This window comes from Bactrocera neohumeralis, unplaced genomic scaffold (genome assembly GCF_024586455.1).
Source record: "Bactrocera neohumeralis isolate Rockhampton unplaced genomic scaffold, APGP_CSIRO_Bneo_wtdbg2-racon-allhic-juicebox.fasta_v2 cluster11, whole genome shotgun sequence".
NCBI classification, from domain to species: domain Eukaryota; kingdom Metazoa; phylum Arthropoda; class Insecta; order Diptera; family Tephritidae; genus Bactrocera; species Bactrocera neohumeralis.
In genome coordinates this window covers 4,587,120-4,612,395 of record NW_026089624.1, presented here as the reverse complement: position 1 = coordinate 4,612,395, position 25,276 = coordinate 4,587,120, and the positions used below count along the sequence as shown (strand labels likewise).

Genomic DNA, 25,276 nt, shown 5'->3' with positions numbered 1-25,276 from the left:
TTGCAAAATCTCATCGGTTTTTATTTGAAACGTTAGATTGGTTCATGACATTTACTTTTTGAAGATAATTTCATTTAAATGTTGACCGCGGCTGCGTCTTAGGTGGTCCATTCGGAAAGTCCAATTTTGGGCAACTTTTCGAGCATTTCGGCCGGAATAGCCCGAATTTCTTCGGAAATGTTGTCTTCCAAAGCTGGAATAGTTGCTGGCTTATTTCTGTAGACTTTAGACTTGACGTAGCCCCACAAAAAATAGTCTAAAGGCGTTAAATCGCATGATCTTGGTGGCCAACTTACGGGTCCATTTCTTGAGATGAATTGTTCTCCGAAGTTTTCCCTCAAAATGGCCATAGAATCGCGAGCTGTGTGGCATGTAGCGCCATCTTGTTGAAACCACATGTCAACCAAGTTCAGTTCTTCCATTTTTGGCAACAAAAAGTTTGTTAGCATCTTGGTTGACATGTGGTTCAACAAGATGGCGCTACATGCCACACGGCTCGCGATTCTATGGCCATTTTGAGGGAAAACTTCGGAGAACAATTCATCTCAAGAAATGGACCCGTAAGTTGGCCACCAAGATCATGCGATTTAACGCCTTTAGACTATTTTTGGTGGGGCTACGTCAAGTCTAAAGTCTACAGAAATAAGCCAGCAACTATTCCAGCTTTGGAAGACAACATTTCCGAAGAAATTCGGGCTATTCCGGCCGAAATGCTCGAAAAAGTTGCCCAAAATTGAACTTTCCGAATGGACCAAAATTCAAGACGCAGCCGCGGTCAACATTTAAATGAAATTATCTTCAAAAAGTAAATGTCATGAACCAATCTAACGTTTCAAATAAAGAACCGATGAGATTTTGCAAATTTTATGCGTTTTTTTTTAAAAAGTTATCAAGCTCTTAAAAAATCACCCGATACATATATATGTATATCATATCTATCATAATATCCCAAAACACTTAATATATTACAATAATATGGTATGTATGTAAATTACATTTCTTCATTTAAATTTTCATACGCATCTAGATATTAGCACATAGTTACATACATACATATGTAAGTAGAATTCAAATTCAAATCGTGATGTTATCATTTATCAGTAAAAGTCTATATGTATAGTACAAACATACATATGCATACTTATGTGTACAACATTGCCGAACAAATAATGTATACACAAACCAACATACAAATATACGTACACATGTAAATATGTCAACCGCAAAAACAATGGCGGCAGCAGCGTCACAAGTCAATATGGCAGCCAAATAGTCGATGCTCAAATTTGTAGGAAAACACCTAAGAACAATATTTTCATTCATGAACGCAAGCGAACTTTCAACAGGCACACTTGCTTCATTCATAAAAACAAACGCGATTACATCTCCACGAGCATGCCTTTGCCCACAAGCGTCTTTTCGCGACGATGACAAAAACTAAAAATCATAAATTTAACAATTTCTGATATTTGTATGAGAAGGAAAAAGTGACAACCCCGCCAATAAATATAAGTATTAAAATATATTAGAATAAAATTGACAACAGAGTTTATTTGTCGATTCTCAAGTCAAGAAATGTGTCAAAGAAAATATTCAATATTCCTCTGATTTGTGTGTAGAGTGCATCCCGGTTAAGTAGTACTCCGCTTAAATGAAACTCATCCATCTTAGCTGCCTATATCTTGCTGCATCTCACTGTTTGTTTTTTAAAATACATCGAAATTATAGTTTTAAGTACCACTCGCTTCAGTATCCGCACTCGCTTACATACATATGTGCCAAATTATATTTTTATTTTTAACAAACCACAAAAATCTGTATCTTTGATTGTGGCACATAACCGGGATTGACTGTATTTGTCAAGGAATGTAAAAAATATTGTTACGCGGCTTGCAAAAATCTGCGTCGATATGTATGCAAGCTCATACAGAAACATACATACATATTTACGCTGGCTTGTTGGCGAAGCTGTTACAGCGGCAAGGGAAGCAGTGGCGATTGACGATCGTTCGTTTGTGTTTTCGGCACAGCTCGGATTTTCTACCAACAACACAATGTTTTGACGCGTCAGTCTTTCGACACATTGAAGTGCTGAACACAATGCGCGCGACAGACTACAAACGACATCTGTCAAATATTAGAATACACACGTTCTTTGGGACACAGTTATTGAGGCAGCTGCAGAACTACATAACTGTGTCCATAACAACATGTGTATTCTAATATTTGACAGATGTCGTTTGCAGTCTGTCGCGCTCATAGTGTTCAGCACTTGACTCTTTGACATGAAAGCAAAAAATATGAGCTTCGCCATTGGTTGTTCGCGTCAACGGAAATTTCGCATGAAGCATTGAATGTACATATTTACATACATTTGTTGCATGTTAACATCTACAAACATTATGCGTATGGTTCTTATATTTGCTTACATGCACACATAATTATATCACAGAAATTGTATATGCGCAAATGTGCGACCGCTTGGTCTTTTAACATGATATCGAAAAGTTTAATGACCAAAGCAAATATTTTTTTAAGTATGTAAATACATATGTACATATATGTTTAGTTTATTCGCGTTCTTTATTTAAACATCAAAAAGGATATTACTCGCAATTCTCACTATATTTCCGGCAGCTTTGTCCCAGAAAGTTATTTATAAGTTGATGAACAAAATACGGTGGAGCGCTGCACGTCTGGTTGCTTAGAAGGTTGAGATAAAAAGGAATGAGTCATCTTTGCGTGGTTGTAGTGTTTGCTTTCTTCGGTTTCGTAATGGCCGACTCGTTGAACTGTCATTTTGCTTAATGGCTGGTGAGCGAGACTCGTTGTTTGACAGGGATGGCAAATGAGTGCTGTCGGCCGCCACATATGTATGTAAAAGGGGAATCTGTATTTCCTTAACATCGGAAATAGCATTTTTTCTCATTTTATTTTCATGTCCCCTGCTGTTAAAAACAAGTGAAACACGCTCATCCAAAACAGTAAATATCCCAAAATTGAAATATCCCTAAATTCTCGTCCATAAATATACTTCTCTGTCTTTATTCTTTATTGACCGTCTTCTTTGTGTTAGGGCAAAATGAGCGAATAAAATCTAAATTACAATAATATTCTTATTTACTATTACAGATTTATCCGTATGTCCTTGTAAACCTTTTTATTTCTCGCGTCCACACAAGTCACAAACGAATAAAATGAAACATTTCTGCACACAAGTGCATTGCATGTGCAATATTTGTTGATTTGCCGAATTACCCTGTTTATTATTTATTGTTCCCAGCGATCTCAGCTTTCCCAAGAATTGCCGAATTGCAGTAGTAAGGTTCGTTGATCGAAGCGCTCCAAATTTATTTGGTGTCAGCAGTTTATGCGGATGCGCGTGCAAAGTTGGGTAACTATTTTAGCCAATTTGTTTTTGTCAATTGGCATAGCTTTTATGAGCTGTTGTGTTAACTTTTCCCCCTTTAAGCATGATTGTCCTCGATCATCAATAGAATGGCAAGTCGTTGAAGTTTACGTAAGTTGGCTTGTTGATTATGTCGTTTGGTGGACTTACTGGAGGGTTTTCAATTGTGACTTCTTTTCCGACATATTCAATCTTTATTGATCTACGTTTATAAAGTGCAATGCACATGCATGAAAAAACTACCATAACTGTTGTTGTAAGAGTTCCAATAGAAAGCGTTGTGATTCTTAGGAAATCAATTCGTCTGGTGTTGTTGATGTGCAATTCGTTTAGCATTTCTAGTGATAAAAGCTTGATGTGATTCTTTTCGTCTGGCGTAAGTTGTAAGACTGTGGGTATGGCTTCGAAAGGTATTGTTTCAAAATTTCTATATGTCTGGTTTTTGACTTCTATCGTAGCATTATAGAATTTAATAACGTGTGTCCCATTTGTCATCTGAGGCGTTCTGTTTATATTTATTATACCATTAAAATTGTTTAATAGTAGTATTCCTGGTTGTATTTCTTCGATTGTAGGAATAGCGTGACTCGTGATTGTGGTGCAGGTAGAATTTAAACTATTTATTATTTTAGGTAAACATGTATCTTCACTTAAATCTACTAAACATTTTTTCACAAATTGTTACATTATTATATTTTTCACATAGTTTCTTAACTCCATATATTGAATTTTTTCCTTTAATTATTTCTTTATATTTAATATTTATTGCAATGTTTTTGGCTTTTTAACTGGCCTTATAATTATTCTTCTAAATATTTCGCTATTTGTAAGCGGTATTTTTATCATATAAATTATTAACATTTCTTTACTTAGTACATTTATTTTTGAAAATTCTAACGCTTCTTCTGCGTTGTTAAATGGCATTTGTTCTTCTCTTAATTTTTCTAATGCAGTTTTTATTTCTTCTTTATTTAGTAATAATGTATTTAAAACATTTGTTTTCGCCCATTGAATGGCATACTTTATATTAACTAATTCTTCTTTTATTAACCTAATCTTACTTTGTAAATCAATTACAATTTCATTTATTATACTATCGTCTTTTCTTATTGAATTTGAAATTAAATTCATTACATTTGATATATTGTTAATTCTGTTAGTAAATAGTTCATTTATTATTACTTGTTTGTTATTATTTTGGTTTAGGTTCAAAAGATTCTTATTAATGATTTCGAGGTCGTCATGGTCTGGTGATCCTGCCAGATATTTCCATGCGGTGCCTAATATGTTTATTGACTTTCTAATTCGGGATGTTTTAGTGGGTTTAAGTGTATCGAGGATTTCAAGGGTTTGATTTATTTCATGTTTAAGGATTGGGCGAAGGAAAGTGTCTTTGGGGATTTTGTCCGTTATATGGTCCTGTATGTCTGTCAAAAGTTGTTCGTACTTGTTGATGTCAATTATATGGATTAGTCTAAATGTTCCGTCCTGAATTTTAGCTAGTCCGTTATTTATCGTCACTAGGTAAGAGTTTGTGTAGTCCAAAATCTCTATGCTAGCGAGACTGGTCGTAATAGTAGTCAAGAGGAGTATGCATCTAATGGTGTCCATTTTTCCTGAAAGTAGATATTAGTTATTTTTTATTAGTCCTTTATGAACTATTCTTCCTGATGCTGTTTTAACTGTGGTTCTCATATTTTCGGAAACTGTTTCTTTTTTATATTTTGAAGTTAATTTTGATCCTAATCTGTTATTTATTTTAACATAAATAATTTCTCCTGGGCTATAGTCCTTGTGTTCTGATCTATTTTTATTATGGTATGAAAGATCTCTTTCTTGTTTTTCCTTCAGAAGAGTAATATTTTTTTGTCGTTCTTTTTCTATTTGTTGTGGGTCAGAGCGTATCCTCTTCGAGAAAAATATGTCTACGGGTTTGTTTTTTGTCGTTGAGTGAATGGATGAATTGTGTTCTTGAACTGATTTAAATAATAATTCTTCATATGGCATACCTGTGGAGTTAGCTTTGATACATCTCATTATTTCGGAAAGAGTGCTGTGAAACCTTTCTACTTGTCCATTACTGGTGCTGCTGTAAGGAGGTGTGGTGTAGACATTTATAGACATTTGGTCTTTGAGAAGGGTAGATATAGAAGCAAAATTTAGTGATTTCTCATTGTCTATTACAACGAGTTTTGGTATTCCGAAAGCAATCATTAATTCTCTTATTGGGTCCTTTATATGCTCTTGATGAAATAATTTTAACCTGTGCATACTTTGAAAATTTATCTAAAGCTGTGAGGATGAGATTCTTCTGTGTGGAATAGATGTCAACGTGGACGATTTCTCCTGGGACCTGTGGAATAGGAGTTTCTTGGATTTGGGGTTTCGGTGGATGTCTGTCATATTTCTGCTCATGACAGGTAGAACACGGTTTGGCGATTTATTCAATTTTGGAATGCATACTTGGAAAATAGTATTTTCGTAAAATTTGAGATTTATTCTCTCTAATGTTTCTATGTGATCTTTTATGTTCTTGAATGATAATTTGTTCTTGTTCGGTTGCGGATGCGATATCTTTGAGAAACGTTTGCGTATAGCGGATTTTAGTGTTATTGAAGTGAAGTGGGTATATTTCCTGTATCTTGCCCATTAGAGTTTCTGTCGTGTGTAGTCCGTTGATAAGTGCTGGGTCTAAGTATCGTTTGAATATGTCAATGATGTCTTGTGTAGAATAGTTTTGTTTTGTAATTATGTGTATATGAAAAGTAGGGAATGGTATTTGAAAGGTGTAACTGTTCTCGTTGCCAAATAGTAGGAAGAGTTGATTTTTAAAAGCATTAATAGGGGCTTCTGTAGCTGGAATAAGGAGATGAGAAGAGCTGTCGTTACTGTGGTCAGTGGTTGTAAGAACATTAATGTCAGTCTGTGGCGGTCTCGATAAGGCATCTGCTACGACGTTTGTTCTTCCTGGCTTATACTTCATTTCGTAGTTGTATTCCTCAAGGATACACTTCCATCTCTTCATTTTGCCGTTGTGGTTTTTGTTGCTCAACGCAAAGGTGAGTGGTTGATGATCTGTGAAGATTACAACTTTCGCTGATCCGTATAAATAGTTTCGGAGTGATGTAAGAGCCCAAATAATAGCCAGCATTTCTTTTTCGTTTGCGGCATAGCTCTCTTCGGTTTTGTTTAATGATCGGGATATAAAGGTGATAGGTTTACCTGCTTGCTCGAGGACGGCTCCTATGGCATAGTTGGATGCGTCGGTAGTAAGATGAAATTCTTGTGTGAAATCTGGATATGATAGGATAACTTCTTTTGATATTAGGGAAGATTTAATTTTGCTGAAGGATTCTAAGGCGTATTTATCAAACACTATTGGCTTTTTACTGGAGGCGGTTTTGGACACGCGTCCATCTTCCCCCCTTAAAAGCGAGGTCAGAGGTTTCGCTAACTTGGCGTAATCTCTGATGAAGCGTCGGTAATAGCCTGATAGGCCAAGGAAAGACCTCAAGTCTTTCAGTGTTTTTGGGCACGGAAATTCTTGGATTGCCTTTACTTTGGCGGGATTGGTTTTTATTCCTGTGGGTGAAATGATGAAGCCTAGAAATTCGACTTCCTTGCGGAAAAACTCGCACTTGTCTAATTGGACCTTCATGTTTGCATTTTGTAGCGTATGGAATATTGTTTCGACATTATGAAGGTGATCTTGCTCATCTTTGCCAAATACTATTATGTCATCTATGTAGACATAACATATTTTGCCTATGTGCTCCTTCAGTATGTCGTCTAGCGCTCGTTGAAAAATAGCGGGTGCGTTCTTAAGTCCAAACGGAAGTCGAGTGAACTCATATTTGCCATTATTAATCGAAAAAGCTGTCTTCTCAATGTCCGATTCCTTCAAGGGAATCTGGTGGAAGCCACTCTTTAGATCAAGAACAGAAAAATATTTGTTGTTTCCAAGTTGTGAAATTACTTCATTTATTTCTGGGATGGGGTATCTATCTGCTATTGTCAATGTATTTAATTTTCTGTAATCAATTACAAGCCTATATTTCTTTTGTCCTGAGGCATCTAGTTTTTTAGGTACAACCCAAACAGGTGAGTTATAAGGAGAACGAGATGGTCTGATAATTCCGTTTTTAAGTAGATCTTCTATTTCTTTAGTTACAAAATCTCTCATCGCTAGTGGGTAGGGATAGTATTTTGTATATACTGGAGTATCTGAAGAAGTCCTGATTTCTCCTAGTACGGTAGTAGTATAGGTAAGACTTTCATCTGGTTCAACGAATAAATGAGGGTATTTGTTAGTAAGTTTATTAATGTTTTCCTTCTGTGTTGTTGTCATATGTCCAGTCCTAATGACAATATTGTTGACCGATGGGGAAATTTGTTGTTTTATTCTGACTTTTATGCCATTGCCAAATGTAAGGGTGTCATCGTGAATATTTATGGTTGTGTAAAGTTCTTTGAGGCTATCATTACCAATAATACCGTCAAAGGACTTCAGAGTAGGAAGTATAAAAAATTTTAAATTTGTGTCATCTTTTCCAAATAAATTTATAACTGTATGGTGAGTTACTTGTATTTGTCCTGCTATAGAGTTTGCAAAAAATGGTTGTTCGTTAGGTATTTGCCTTAAAACGTGACAGGGTTGGATATAGTTTTTGCTTGATCCAGTATCGATTAACATTTTTAAAATTTTTCCGTTCTTCGTTTTACATTCAACATATGGCAACGAAGAACTATTCATCCTAAAAAATGGATATCGATATGTTCATGAGTATCATTTCCTGGTTTTGGGTTGTCGTATTGGAATGATTGTCCGTTTTCTTCCATATTCAAAGCTGTTTCGTATTCTTGTAAGGTGTGAGTCCCGGTTTGTTGGCAGTACTGGTCTTGTGAGTACTCCTGTTCTTCTGCGTAGTATGGGTCTTGTGGGTACTGTTCATGTTGATTACCTGTTTCTATGTGGAAGTTTCTTTGATGTTTGAGAGGCATTTGTGTTGAAAAGTTAGATGGTCTTTTTATGGGTGGTTTATTGAAATGTGGTCTATTTATGTAGTTAATTGCTCTTGAGTGTATGGTGTGATCAACATCCATGGGCTCTGGGCGTGGAGGGGCTTACTGGTGACCTGAAACGGTGGTCTGCTAAGCTGAAAATTTTGATAATTTTGTTGGGGGCGTTGGTATTGGGGTGGCATCGAGTTTCTAAAAGGATTCTGCGGTCTGGGAATGTATGCTAATTGAGGGTAGAATGGTTGGTTGAAAGCAATTGGTTTCCTTGGTGGTAATGGTGGTAAGTTATGGGTATTCGGTTTACGTACAGCACCTTGGTTGTTATATGCGTATTGAGTCCTGTAGCCTTGGTTTTCTAGTTTTAGGCACAAATGAAGTGCTTGAGGCAGATCTTCAGGTTCTTTCATTCCTAAAAGTCTAGGAAGGTCACCTTTTAATCCCCTGATAAACGTGTCCAAGGCTTTATGCCTGTAAGTTTGAACTAACAGACTTAGTGACTCCTGGCTCATCTCCAAACTCGAAAGTTTGTTTAGAATAAGCGAAAGGTGTGTATAAACATTTTGGTAGAACTGCTGGATAGTACTGTTGCCTTGCACAATTGATGTAAGCTGACATTCAAGGGTCGTAATATCTCTTTTATCTGCGTAATGTAACGTCAAGCATCTAGATATTGCTTTCCATTCCAGTGGGGTGTTATAGGACTCAAGGGCGACATCAGCATTGCCAGTTATTTTATTGCGGATAACAGAAAGTATTCCGAAATATCTAGGCGTTCCCTTTTCGGATTCGTAGATTTTTAAAACCCGATCTACACTTTTCTTCCAAGAGCTAAATTCTCCTTGGTTGCCGTTAAATTCCCTTAAACTTCTAACTATGTCTGGTATTTTATCTAGGCCTGATAACTGTCCTCTATATTCTGGGTTGATAGTTTCGTCTGTCGCATTAAGTAAGTCAAAATTAGGGTTGAGAACATGTTGTAAATGTTGTCGGCCCTCATTCCTGAGTACCTGACCTACAATTGTGGTAATTAGTGTTGTCAGTTCAGCATTCGGTTGAGAATTATTGGCGGGAGTTGGGTTTGGGTTTGCGTTCACTGATCCTTGATTAGGAGCAGGAGGAGGGATTGCAGGATTATTTAGTATACTGGGCCTAATCATTTTAGAAATTCTTTTAAGTTTTGGAATATTTGAATTTTATAGCTAACTAATTTTATTGTTAATAGTGTTTTTGTTTGTTAATTATCCTTTTTCTCTGGAGGGTCCCTTTGGTGGTGAATCGCAGAGTAGGATGTAATGTTATATTGAACCGGAAGGTCCCCCGTTAGGTGGTGAATCGCGGTTCGTGTTTATTTGTCCTTTTATTGGCTGTACAAGCCTATGTTATGTTTTTTTATATTCCTCTGGAGGGTCCCCCCGAAGGTGGTGAATCGCAAAGAAAATTTTATGTTATAAGACTGGAGGGTCCCCCCGAAGGTGGTGAATCGCAGCCTGGATTGTTTTAGGTTATTGGCTGTACGAGCCTGATTTTAAATGGGTTAGTAAATTTTGTTAGTTTTTAATTATCCTTAAAAGTTATACTTATTATATGGCTTATCTAATATAATTTTAATTTTTCTTAAAATATTAATTATTTATTCTTACAAGTATCCTCGTGGCGACGGGGAGGCGTTCCTTTTTGGCCTTCTGCTTACTGGGGTTCCCACGGTGCGCACGTATCAAGGGTGCGTTCCCTTCCTACAGGGTTCCAACGCTGTGTTTCGCTGTGTTTTGGTTCGGGACCAGTTAGTTCGCTTCCGTTTTCACTTGGCCGTTTTTTCTTTACGGGCTGTTATACGGGCGTACTGTCTTTGTGTGTTCACTTGTGGCACTGAAACATATGTAAATACTGGCACTGCAGCTGCTTTGCAGGCGTCTGGCCAAACACTACGACACTTTTTTTGACGCGGCTGTTGTACAGGCGATTGTCTATATTTAAGTGACGACGCGGTATCACAATGTTCAATTTTAAATTTTTAAGGACACGGTGAAACAACACTTTAACACTTTACGGCGCGAATCTAAGCTGGTCCCTGCTCGGGCGCCAGTTAAATTATATTTTTATAATTTTTATTTTTAAAAAACAAGTGGACTCGCGTCCACTGTCTTTATTCTTTATTGACCGTCTTCTTTTACAAACGAATAAAATCTAAATCACAATAATATTCTTAACTTTAATGAAACCTATTTCTGCACACAAGTCACGTTGCACTTGCATGTGCAATATTTGTTGATTTGCCGAATTACCCTGTTTATTATTTATTGTTCCCAGCGATCTCAGCTTTCCCAAGAATTGCCGAATTGCAGTAGTAAGGTTCGTTGATCGAAGCGCTCCAAATTTATTTGGTGTCAGCAGTTGCAAAGTTGGGTAACTATTTTAGCCAATTTGTTTTTGCCAATTGGCATAGCTTTTATGAAATGTTAACAATTTTAACAGTTCTCCACATACTCAAAGAAAGAATATGATACATGTGCGCAATCAAGGAATATTGAAGAAAAATAAGTTCTTTGATATTCCATTTTTAACAGCCAAAATGTGTACAAATACAACTCTCTCACATACTCAAGAATATGAAGAGACATAAATATACGTATGTATGCATGCTCCTTGTGATGCTCCCAACAACACCATTGTGATATTTTCATGCTTCAATTTTTGCTTTCGCAATGTATGCAAATATGTACATATGCTTTAGCGTTTTGCCGTCGGCATTTCCATATTGGCATGTAATAATTATGATATGAGTATAATTTTGTGTGAATGCATGCATAGTACTAGGATTGATCTGCATGTTCATATATATTCATTTATACTTATACTTATGTATATATATTTGTATACACTTCCGCACAAGCATACAAACATACATATGCGTACACATGTGAATATGTCACCGACAAAAAATTGAAGCATTGTTCTACAAAAACAACAATTGTCTAAATAGCAGAAGCATCACAAGTCAATATGGCAGCCGAATTGGCGAAGCTCAAATGTAGAAAATTTTACAACAAAAAGATTTCATTCATAAACGCAGGCGCATATGCCACAAGCGACCTAGCTTCATTCATAAAAACAGACGCCGTAACATCTCCCCGAGCATGCCTTTGCCAACAAACGTCTTTTCGCGGCGATGGAAAAAGCTAAAAATCATAAATTGAACATCTTTCTGATGCTTCTTCACAGAAAGAAGTGACAAAAGTGGCAACATAGCCGTTGTCGATTTAAAATATTTGTCTAAAATATTTTTCCGTAACTCGCAAAAATCTGCGTCGATACATCTCCATACATATTTACGCTGGTTTGTAGGCGGAGCTGTACAGCGGCAAGGGAAGCGGTGACAATTGGCGGCCATTCTTATTTTTTTCGGCACAGCTTGGATTTTCTATAACCACACAAGTGCTAAACACAATGAGCGCGACAGACTGCAAGTGACATTTGTCAAATATTAGAATACACACGTTCTTAGGGACACATTTATTGAGGCAGCTTCACAGCTATAGATAGATAAGATGCGAAAGATGCCTGCGACACTTGCTATTATGAATGGATGTACATATGTATGTGGCTCGCATTTGCTTTCGTAAACATACAGACAAATGTGCCAAAGAAATAATATATGTACATATGCATGTGCCATAGAAATTCTATTGGTACAAATATGGAAATGATAACGAAATAATGCAAATATGCATATTTCATGAAGGTCATTAATTTTTTTTAAGAAATGGAAGGAATGAATTGAAGTGTTTATATGAGCACATTTAAGTTCATTTTATAATAGTCGAAATTAATATCATTTTTGAAATAATAATTATTGAAAATTATTTTTTATTTAATTTTATAACATAAAATTTTTACCATTTTTCGGAAAACAATGGTTCTTATAACACAAAATAATTACGCATATGTGACAGTGATTCATATAATACAAAATAAGCATGCATATGTCACTCAGAGAATGCTTTTTTACATTCTCTGTGTGACTTTGTACATTATATTTTGTATATTTTTCTACAAAGCAATTCTCTTTATTCATTCTCGTATGAATTCAGTCGCTTTACATATATGTATTTCTGCCATTGCACATGCTCAATTCTGCTAAATAGCAGCGAGAATGGTGAAATTCCGTGTCGCAATCTTATAAGCTCTCAAGAATGATAGAATACAAGATTACGACGACCGCCATTACGAAACGTCATAGTTCCGTGTTGAGAAGAACAAGAGTGAAAAACTGTCAAATGGCTTGCAAATTGTAAACAAAAAAGTAAACACTTTATTTAGTATTAAATATATATTTTCTTTTGCAAAATAACACCCATTTTTTGGCAACTTTTAAATCGGCTGGAAAACTGAAAAAACTCGTTTTCGATCCTTTAATTGCATAATAATTATTACAACAAGCCACTGCACATTTCATTTTAAAAAATTTATATATTTATGCTTAGAAATTTAAATAAATACGACAGTACACTTTCACTGGATTTCTTCATTTGAACAATTTCCACACATGCTACTCTATTTATTGTGGATGTGCCTAAAACTACTTATATCTTTTCTCGCACCAATATTCTAAACATTTCACTTAAATTTTTCCTGCAAAGACGAATGAATTAATATTATTTTGGGAATTTCCAAAAGTGTTTACTTTTCTGTTTACAATTTGTATGCATTTCTATGCTTGTTCTTCTCAACGCAAAACTGTTACGTCACGAAATTGTTGAACAATGTATTTGTTTTTGTAAGAATTGTCAAGAGCTAAACCGAAAAAAACTAACGGTAAACTAGTGTCGTAATCTTATATTCTATCATTCTTGCTGTGGGCACACAGACAAGACGTATCACATCTACTCTCGTAGCATTTAATTTTACTCTTGCTACCGCTCTCACTTTGTCGGGAGCCACAGCATAGCCTTAGCATAACAATGCAAAGTATGTGCTCTACTCTACTCCGAGTTTTGTTAGGTAAAAAACTATAGCTGGAGCGGGAGCAAAAAATAAAATTCTGCGCTATGCTCTGGCATAGCGGTAGCAAAAAATTGGGAGCGGGAGCACAGCAGAGCTAATGAAAATTTTCATGTGCTACAGGTCCCGAATGAGTTTGTTGTTTTGCTATTTTCTGTCATTTACAAGTATGGTACAAGTTGGTATATAAAAGAAAGTCGTTTATAACTCAAGAATGGCTGAACCGATTTGGCTTAAAATTGGTGGGGAGATAGCTTAGAAGCAGGGTAAGGACATAGGGTACATTTGATATCTTTATGCTAAAATTAAACACAACTCATAAATACAAAAATTATATTTCAAATCATAAGCATTTGTTCAAAATTTATGTAATATTCATTTGAAAATTTTAGTAATTCAAAAATAGAAAGAAATAAATAAAAATTTTCATATCCAAATATGCTTAGTATATGGGTTATACTGATTTTGCTCCTTAACCAGGTAGTTTTTTTTTAAGACGAGCCCGTCCGATATATTTAATATCACAACAAATAATGGCATAGGAATTTTCATCGTAAAGGCACTGCGGATACTTTACTAGGTTATTGGTCAAGGACGCAAATGCATTCATAACAAACAAAACGCGATATCTAACATAAAGATATAGCGGAATAATTGGAGTGTTGATAGAAAGATTTATTACAATTTTAGATATACAGAAATCTTTTCGATTCTTTGCAATATACATTGAAGTGTGTATATGCGTACAATTTCAAACTGATTCTTTTGTCTTTCCACGCTTGAGAACCGTTTCATAATATGCAGTCCACTAGGACTAGGACTGTCGATTGGACTTGGTTGATTTCACTGGTGCACAGACCAAATGTTTTTTGAATCAATTCTTTTGTAAACAAGTTCCTTCACCAAAAATGCTAAATCTTCTAAACAAATAGTTATAATCTAACGAATAGAAATCATATGGACAGTATTACTAGTACTATCTATGTATCAGCCACAGTAAAACGTGGACGGGTCCTCTAATAATATTTAAATTGAAAGAAATAAATTTAATGATAATATTTTATTTTGAAACAAGAAATCTAAATCAAAAACTTATTTTATTCAGTCAGTGTTTAAATTAAAATAAAAATTACAAACCAATTTTATTCAGTCACAGTATTCAAATTAATGTATTAAATAAGTAGTAATAAAATAAAAATAAGTAAATTATTATTTTTGAAACTTAAATTAATCCTCGTCTACAAATAAATTCAAATTCTCTATGGAACTATCTAAGTGAGTTGAGTTAAGCCGGACCAGAAGTATATTTTCCAATGTGTGGTGACTTAATCGATTTCGGTTATCCGATAACACCAGTTTTAAAGACGAAAACGCCCGCTCTATTGTTACCTACAAATATTAAGAAATTTAAGCAAATGCTCTATATTTTGTCATAGATTAAGTAATAATTCTTACATTAGTGGGTGGTATAGCAAAACATATTTTGCTTAAAGCATAAAGCTCTGGATCGCTTGACTTTCTCTCTTTCCAGAAATTTAAAACATTTGTGGTAGATTTCATATCTGGCAGCTTCAACATTTCAATCTTTCAATGGACATCTGTTAACTCATTTGGAACAACGCCAACACTCAAAAAGTCGTCCAAGAGATCTAGATTACTTTCTTTATGTTCAGTATCCAAAGTCTTTGAATTTGTTAATGATAAATTTTGAATTGGACTGAGGATTTTTATTTGTGACCACAATGTCTTTAAAAATTTATTGCTCTTTGTTTTTGTGAGCCGTCAAATATATGATGGAATCTTGGGTCTAAGTATAAACAAGCGTCAAAGCCAACATTAGACACTAATTTTTTAGTTCGTGCTTCCAATAAGCATCTCACCAATTGTATAAACAATGGAATCTTCACTTGAAGTACTTTTTGTTACAATGCGATTCGTAGACAGTTTGCAAACCAGCCACAGAGCATAGAAGTTTCCCTACTGCAACTGTTCTTGTTGAAACTGCACTATACTTTTTTGCAGTGGAGCCATAATAGTAACGTAGGAGTCCATGAAGTCCCATAACAGTTCACTCACTACTATATTGTGAATTATTTTCTACAGTTTCAATAAGGCTTAATATACTTTTTGCCTTATTCAGTTGGTCAATCATGTTATAAGTAGAACCCCATCTAGTTGGGCAATCCAATTGAGGACAGTATTTGGTTAGATTTCGGCACTGAAACAAATACTCCCTAATAGTTGTATTTTTTGTAACGTCAACTGCACAAAGCTGTGCAGTGTGTGCTGCACATCGACATATTTGTATTTCGCCAACACAAATATTTTCTGTTATTTCGAAAAGGTCGATTTGCTTTGAGTATGTACTTAATGTTCTGTAGAATACAGGCTTCGCCGGTATCGTTATCGTCTGTATGAGTTTGTGATAAAATTTTTGAAGTTTTTATCATATTGGCACCGTTATCCGATATAATTGATAAAATTTGGCATAATGCTATTTCATATTTGCCTAAAACGGATACAATTTCTTTGGCCAGATTTTTGGATGCACTTGACCCAGCTCCTTTGAGTTCCACCATACCAAAAATTCGCGATTTAATTTAATTTTTGCTAATGAATTGCGCACTGATGCCGAATATGTTTCGATCAAGCCGTGCTGCACTATCAATTTTTAAAGATATCAGGCGGTTTTTACATTCTTCATGTATTCCGAGTTTAGAATTCGCTGCAACTTGTTCTAGTACAGCTTTACACTTGTTTCCATTTAGTATGAAGTTTTTTCCACTTTTGTCTTTAAAACCTTGACATATACGATCAATTATATTGCGCATATTATTAGAATTAAGCAAATTGAACGGAACGCCGTCTTCAGTGACAAGACCAATGTATGAACGGACTACTGAAAACCAACAACAGCCTCGGATAAGAGACCCCCCTTTTGATGACGACCATGGCAAACGAAACAAGGACGACGAATTGAGGGCATGCACCTGGAATGTCCGGTCCCTTAATTGGGAAGGTGACGCTGCCCAGCTGGTTGATGTCCTCGTAAAAACAAAGGCTGACATCACCGCCGTCCAAGAAATGCGATGGACGGGACAAGGACATAGACGAGTAGGGCCATATAAAGGAGCGCAAGTTTGGTGTGGGATTCGTGGTGGGAGAGAGACTCCGTCGCCGAGTACTATCATTCACTCCGGTGAATGAACGTCTAGCTGATGCATGCTCCTTATCAGTTCTTCGCCGCCGTGTTTGAATAGCTCGGCCGGCAATCCACCGGCCTCTGCCGCTTTGCTGTTCTTCAGGCGGGCAATTGCTATTCGAACTTCTTCTTGGTCGGGCAGGCTGAAGAAGTGTTCCCTCCATAATTTAAGTATGCTCTGGGCATCGGTCACTAGATCACCTTTGGGGGTTCTACAATAGTATGCTCCGGTCTTGAAACCTTCTGTAAGCCGCCGCATTTTTTCGTAGAATTTTCGAGCATTACCCCTGTCGGCCAGCTTATCAAGCTCTTCGTACTCACGCATTTCAGCCACTGACACAACATGATCGATTTGGTTGGTGGCTTTTCGATCCGGAGACAGCCAGGTAGCTTGATGAATCTTCTTATGATGGAATCTAGTACTACAGATAACCATATTTCGGGCCCCGGCGAAGTCGATCAGCCTCAACCCATTTGGGGATGCTTCGTCGTGGAGGCTGAATTTACCGACCGTAGTGCAAAAGATACCTTCTTTACCCCCTCTGGCGTTAAAGTCGCCAAGCACGATTTTGACATCGTGGCGGGGGAAGCTCTCATAAGTGCGCTCCAAGCACTCATAAAATACATCTTTGGTCACATCGTCCTTCTCTTCCGTCGTGGGCGCAGATCATCGATATGTTGAAGAACCTCGCTTTAATGCGGATTGTGGCTAGACGTTCACTCACCGCAGTGAGTGATAGTACTCGGCGACGGACGGACGGCGACGGAGTTTTCATTTCTATGAAAATTTCGAAGAAGCAACATATCCCATTTGCACATATGACGACGGCGTTTTCATTTCGGTAATATGAAATTTATAAGAGCCAAGATTAAGACGGTTGTGTTATATTATAAAAATAAAGTACATTTTGAAAATAACATTTTTCCAAAAAAATAATATTTAGTTTAATATTGTTAATTTACAGAAAAAGTATGCAAACTGGGTTGGGAATAAGCGAAATCTTAAATTTAATAAATTTATACTAGCAAAAATCAAAATATCACTGGTCATTTTAAATTTATTATTTTAATTGGTATAAAAAATTTATGCCACAATTATTATATAGCAGTCCAAAAATATGAATTCTTTTTTTCCCAGAAATGCATTTGTTAAAAAAGGATCTTTATCCTTTGTTATTATTTTATTTTTCCCAGAAATATATTTGCAAACAAAAGGATCTTTATCCCTTTTTTTGTTTTCCACATAAAATATTTAAGGAGTTCAAGAGCTCAAAACGTGCGCTACATCAGCTACCTATCCGACGGCATTTCGCAAATGATAAAATAAATTTTTCAAGAACTCAAAGCATGCGCTATATCAGCTCGAACCTACTTCCCCTACGCCTTTGCGCAAATGATTATGTTGTGATAACAAATGCCCACATACAGATTTGGCAATAGCAATAGATTTGACAATTAATAAGACATAGATTTTATCCTGTGGAGATGCCCCGAAACCGAGCGTTTAGCAGATACATATATGCGTTTGGGCAAAAAGCGCAAACTTTGAAGCGTGATTTCTCGGTTTTCCATTTTTACGATTATTTTTAGTTGGCGCGCAAGATAGAGAAAAAACCAAACGTCTTAAGGAATTGGGGCAAAGTTTAGTATTTGGCATAAAATTATCTTCTATTTAAACTAAAAAAAACTAAGAAAAGTAAATTTTGAACATATTTTTAAACAAGATAAAGTAAATTTTGTTTTGGTCAAAATCCCTTTTTTCAATTTTTAAAAAATTTGTAAAATTTTACACTTCTTTTTGGAATTTTCTTAGTTTAACTAGAAGATAAATTATTTAAAAATATGAATCTCTTTTAATATTTTGTTTTGATAGAAATTGAGACCTGCATCCTGCCCGCCGTCCGAAAAATGCTCATGGGAGATGCAATAATTGCTTCGCAAAGGCAGAGTATCAAAAATTTCGTATCAAACAAAATTTGTGAAAGATGTTCAAATGTATAACTATAAAGCCTAGAAATTTTAAATGAATCAATTGTTTCTTTCCCTCCCATAAAAAATCCTCAAAAAAATCAATTTTTTGAAGCCTCGAAAGCAGGCCTTAACACTTGCCATTGTTCGTCCGCGATCTTCACTGTTCGGCGACACGAGAGAAATGAGATTTTGTTCGCACACAACGCCGTACACGACACACATGTGCTCGCACCGATCGTAAAAAATCAAACATTTTCGCGAACATGGATCGGTGCGCACAAGCCCATACACGAGTAAACCGCATGCGAACACATACCGATCGAACGCACTTGTGTGTCGTGTATAGGCACTTTAAGCTTATAAGGCAATAAATGATTTCCTTTCGTTTTTATAAAAATATATGGATGATATATTATGTCAAACTGTTTTTTGTTCCCGATTAGAAACGACTTACTTTGTCTCGCCTCAAGGGAGTTTTGGGAGAAAGAATATATTTAAATTAAGTACATATGTATGTATTTGATAATTTTGGGGATATTATCTTCTGCTTGCGTTCCTCTTGTGTTTAGTGTTGTTCTACTCCCATTTCCTCCTCTGTTTAATGTTCTTTTCCCAGTTTCCTCCTTTGTTTAGTGTCCTCTTACTCATTACCGTCTTCACCATTAGGGCGCACGGGGCCCGTGCCCAGGAGGCCTCGAGGAACCGACAATTTCTTTCACAAATTTTTGTGGGGCATATTACACTTTTTTCACGAATCAGTAATCTTATCATAGGATATATTTCCGAACACATCCCACCTAATTTACTAAGTACACCATTTAGCGATCACTCACGCAATCACTCCAATTCTAAGCCGCACCGTACAACCTAACATAAATGTATCTATGGTTGAGGGAATCCCAGAATGATAATACAATTTTAAGAACTATCTTAACTATCTTAATCTTATCTTAAGAACTATCTTAACTATCTTAATATGTTAACATGTTCATGTTGGTTATTGTTTGAACTAAAGAGCTGCATGAATACGCAAAAAACAAACTTTGAGTCACTGTCCAAAAATTTTAACTTGCACTCACTCACAAAACGTAAAAATGAATTCTCATGTTTGGGTAAAATAAGGACCGAGTCTCATTAGTGAGAACAACAACGAGTTCGCTCAACTCATAGCACCTTCTCAAATAACGATCCACTCTCTGCAGAATTGGTCTACCAAAACATTTCATTGTGTTGGTGTGAATTAATTCTGTGCAAGAAGGATGTTGGCTGAGTCAATGATGTTCGTGTGAATTAACAACTGTTAATTCGAGTTGTTCTAGTTGCACGACTAGAAAGAAGCATGTATACGCATAGATAATTACATACGAATGTGGATAAAAAAAATGTTTCCAATATTCAATTTTATTGCACTTTTTCATGAAGTTTATTTAGGCATTAATAGATTTAACAAAATATTATAAAAAATAAAAATATTTTAGAACTAAAACCTGTCCTTTGGATCAGTTGCAAAAAAAACTCTTTTTAAATCACAAAATAAATGCAACTTTGAGTTCCAAAGTATCACATTTTTATTAGTTATATTCGCGTTCATTTCCAGTCCAATTAATTCATGTGTAAATATACCTATGTATTATGCTGATAAACTGTTGATAAATCATAAAAAAAACATTAGGGAAATCCAAAAAACATACATACGTATGTACGTGCGACGTACGAGTCTCTTTATATCGACTAACGAGAAACTTATACATATCATGAATTGAAATTGTAATGAAAAGCATCAAATACCATACATGGATACATACATATGTATTTTTTATTTTTATGTATTCTAAACTATAAAATAAAAAAGAAATTCACTTATACAACAAAAAACAAGAAAAAACGTTAACTTCGGTTGCACCGAAGCTAAATAACCTTCGGAGGTGCATTTCTGTTAGTAACTATGTGTTCAGTTTGTATGGAAGCTATATGCTATAGTTAACCGATCTGATCAATTTCTTCGGAGATTACATTATTGCTTTAGAAAATAATATAAACTAAACTTCGTTAATATATCTTGTCAAATGTGAAAGTTGTCCATACAAAAAAACGTTTCCGATCGTTCAGTTTGTATGGCAGCTACATGCTAAAGTTAACCGATCTGAACAATTTCTTTGGAGATTCCATTGTTGTCTTAGAAAATAACATATTCCAAATTTTGTTAATAGATCTTGTCAAATGTGAAAGTTGTCCATACAAGAACTTGATTCCGATCGTTCAGTTTGTATGACAGCTATAGGCTATAGTTAACCGATCTGATCAATTTCTTCGGAGATTACATTGTTGCCTTAGAAAATAATATATTCCAAATTTCGTGAATATATCTTGTCAAATGTGAAAGTTTTCCATACAAGCATTTGGTTCCGATCGTTCAGTTTGTATGGAAGCTATATGTTATAGTGGTCCGATATCGGCCGTTCCGACAAATGAGCAGCTTCTTGAAGAGCAAATGACGTTTGAAAAATTTCAAGTTTAACAGTTCGTTGATATCCTCAATCCCCATTTCTTCAATATTATTTTCCCTAGCCAGATTAGCAATTTCTTCCCGAACAATTGGTATATCGTTAATCGAAACATTGTTTTTAAGCAAGCACTCTGGCCATATATTTCCCCAACTTCCATTCATACAAGTCACTTTAACTTCTTCAAAACCAATATTTTCGACAGCCATCTTGATATTGTAATCCTTCCAAAACAGCGGTATGGTTAATTTATCTGCTTTATCAGTTGCTTCTATAAGTTGAGAAAATGTTCGCCGTAGATAGTAAGACTTAAAGTTGGATATTACGCCTGGATCCATCGGCTGTATGATAGAGGTGGTGTTAGGAGGCATAAAAACAATTCTTATATTTTCAGAAATATCATCTGAATATATGGGATGTCCTGGAGCATTGTCCATCAGTAACAGCATTTTAAATCAATCTTTTGAGAGCAACAATAATCTTTCAGTTCGGAACAGCGCAATTTTTAATCCAATCTGTAAATAGCGTGGCAGTCATCCATGCTTTCTTATTAGCACGCCAGTGAACCGGAAGATCACTTCTATTCACATTTTTAAGGGCTCTTGGATTCTCAGACTGGTAAATAAGAAATGGATTGAATTTAAAATCCCCTTCTGCGTTTCCACCTAGAAGAAGGGTAAGTCGATCTTTAGAGGCTTTATACCCAGGAGCAGATTTTTCGGCCTTGGAAATGTAGGTTTTTTTAGGCAACCGCTTCCAATACAAGCCAGTTTCATCGACATTCAAGACCTGCTTGCGAGAATATCCCCCTTCTTTGACAATAGCTTGTAGTTCAGGCTGAAATTTTCCCGCAGCTGGCTTATCAGCGCTAGCCGATTCTCCTTTTAGAGAGATATTATACAAATTTGCCCTAGATTTAAAGCGTTGGAACCAACCGTTACTTGCTTCAAATTTTTTTGTTGATGGCCTTGAAGATGCTGATGGCCTTATTTTGAATAATCATTTTGCTCAGGGGCACTTTTCTTTGGTTCTCATTTTAAATCCAAACCGACAGAAGAGCTTCCATTTTAGTCAACAGCGGACTTTTTACTTTGACTTGTTGTGACTGTAGCGAGGTAGCAGTTTTTGCAAATTTTGTGATTTGGTCAGCATCTCGGTTGCAAATTGTCCTTACAGTAGACGAAGCTAAGTTAAGATGTTTTGCGATGTCAATGGCTTTTTCACCCGACTTAAAACGTTTTAGTATGTCTAATTTCAATTCGCCACTGATTTGTTTGCTCTTTTGACTCATTTTTTCGCGTGATTAATAGCCAACTGAAACCGCAACTGCGACGGAAATTCTCTGCCGAAATTCATGTTTCTATGTGCAGCACTTGCATATATGCCGATAATTGGGAATCCCCTTTTTACGGAAAAATTGTTTTCTGTAACTGAATATATATGTATATATGTACATATGTACATTGCTGCATACGTAGGCATTCAAACGACCGAAACCGAAATTAACGACGCAAATTGAAAACATTGTTCAATACATATGTATGTACCAGAGGTCCCTAGTATGTACATATGTACATATTTTGCGACGCAAATCGAAACGACGCAAATCGGGTCGACGCAAACCGGGGTCTCCGACGATTCCTTCTGGGTGTTACAAACTTCGTGACAAACTTAATATATGTACCCTGTTCAGAGTATAAATATACACATAATTCTTGTATTAAAAAATAAAATGTAAAGCCCTTCAGTCTCATATAACTTAAAAAAATTGCGCTATTAAAAACTTAAACAAAAAAGAAGAAATTCATTTATCTAACAAAAATATACAATATATACATAATTGATTTATTTAAAAAAAATGTGTAAAACATTCACCAGTCTTTTTGAACTTAAAAATAGTTTATTTAAAAAACTAATGACTTCAGAAATTTAGAAAAGATAATTATCAAATTCATTTTAAATGTTGCACATGTGTTTCCTATTAGTTTAAACCAGTGGCGCTCAACGCAATAAAAATCCAAACACGCGTGTTTGACTGATAATTCTGCTACTGCGAAAAATATCACACGCACACGAAAGCGGCTGAACACGTACGCTAGGTACGTACGAAAATCTATAGCAATGTTTGTGCAGCGCAAACGTAAAATGTAGTAGTATTGAGGCGTGCGCACCACTGGTTTCAACTCTAGGAATAATTAATTAATTTAATTTAAGTAACAGGGTTAGACCCAATAACACAACTCTTTTCAGAAAGTAAATTTTTGGCATTTGAGAATATTCTCTCAGACGAGGCATTACTAGCCGGTGTTGCTAAGATTTTTAAACTCAATTTAAAAAGTAACGGAAATTTAAGTTTATTTAATTCCCACCATTGTAAAACACCAAAATTGTAGTGTATTACTCGTTAACATTTTCGTATAATAGTAATTCATTTTGAACTCGATCAAGACTATTTGTTGGATTTGAAGGCTGAAGAAATCTTGAGAAAAGTTTTTCCTTATTATTTGAGAGAGAATTTAATTGACTACTTTCGTTATTGCTTTGATCTTGCTCAATAATCAATGTTTCTAGCCTGTTTTTGCAATGTAGTTTCATATAATTTTTTTCTTCATTTGTAAACTGTAACAATTTATTAGTCGGTGGAAACAAAAACAAATCAATTTTGTGAAAAATTGTTTAGTTTTTAATTACGACATCATTTATCAATGTGCTGAGTTTTATTTTTAACGATTTTATGCATTCTGAATCATCATCGCTATTTGTTTCACATATTCCTTTTAAAAAGTAAACATGCACGATAACTAAATTTAAAGTAGCGTAGTTATCTCCTTCTAATTCTTTTGATGTTTCTACGAACTTTTTCAAAATATTTATTATATCTGTTAAAATATTTAAGCTGATGTTAGTTATTCTATGGGTTTGACTTTATATCTGTAAAATGTTTATAATATCGATCCAATTGCTTTGAACAGATTGCAATAAATAATAGATTGAGTTCCATCTAGTTACAAAAAAACTTTTTAGTGTGGTTTTTAGTTGTACATTAGCTCCAGACTTTTTAAAATATGTTACAAGTTTGATGCACTTTTTACATATTTCCCTTATATCTGAAAACTCCTCTATAGATTTTTGAACTATGTTGTGCAACATATGACTGACGCAGAATATGTGATCGTATGTACTAAATGCAGTTTTCATACTGGAGCCCCTGTCTGTAACAATTATCCCCTTATCAAGACTACAATCAAACTCCTTCAATGCCGCCTTTACTTTTTGTATAATTCTTTCACCTATATTAAATAAAGTTACACTTCGTTTTTAAATATGAAACTTTCGCAATTATAATGAAAAACTAAAAATTAAAAAATATATATACATGGTATCAAGACATATTGAACAGGGAGCCTCATGTGAAAATCCCATGTATTTTGTTGTTGCCTGAAACCTCGAATGCAGCTGCGAGCACTGAAATATTAGTGTGCAAATGTGGTAAACATTTCTTGAAATTACCACAAATTGTTGTACTTGACACCACATATAGTACGTACACATACATATCTGCAAATATATACCGTTTCAACAAATACTTACTGCTACAAGATTCAAAATCCATTGATCGAAAAGCAATAAACCTCATTCCAATTTTTCCGCTTTTAATATAGTGAATAGTCATAGACAAAAACGATTGTTTTAAATAATTATCGGTCCAAAACTCTGAAGTAAGTCCAAAGGTACTAAGTTCACTTAGTTCTAATTTTAAGGAATGGTGGGCTATATTGTACAGATTGTCTATGTTTCTGGATATCGTTGTTGGATGAGTTAATAGTTGATCAGTATCTACGTTCGACCCATACTTAGCTCCAATTGAAAGTATTAGATCCGTATATTTTTTCAGTCCTGCATCTTCGATCATCTTGAATGGTCTGCAATTTTTAGTGACCCATTCAGCAACATTTTTTTTTTGTGTCGTTGTCCACTAATATATTTGGGTTATCCGAACGGTTTTTTTAAATTTTTATAGCATTTATGCTTCACAAGGTTAGACGTGCTATTCATAAATTTAAAAACGCTGTTACAATTTTCGCATTGCCAAAAATTTCCCAAACGTTGCTTTTCCCAGCTTCAATAACCACTGTATATTTCCCTTTCACTATATTATCCTTAATTTTATTA

The 25,276-nt window shown here is 35.3% G+C and overlaps 1 protein-coding gene across 1 annotated transcript; it reads right to left on the bottom strand.

Moving 5' to 3' along the window:
• Window positions 1-4,171: 4,171 nt before the first annotated feature.
• LOC126765866 (uncharacterized) lies at window positions 4,172-5,583 on the bottom strand. The gene is made up of 2 exons (XM_050483543.1): window positions 5,419-5,583; window positions 4,172-5,025 (listed from the first exon to the last, which is right to left on the bottom strand). Exons 1-2 carry the CDS (start codon window positions 5,531-5,533, stop codon window positions 4,172-4,174), a joined length of 969 nt encoding a protein of 322 aa, XP_050339500.1. The 5' UTR covers window positions 5,534-5,583.
• Between the last annotated feature and the right edge of the window lie 19,693 nt (window positions 5,584-25,276).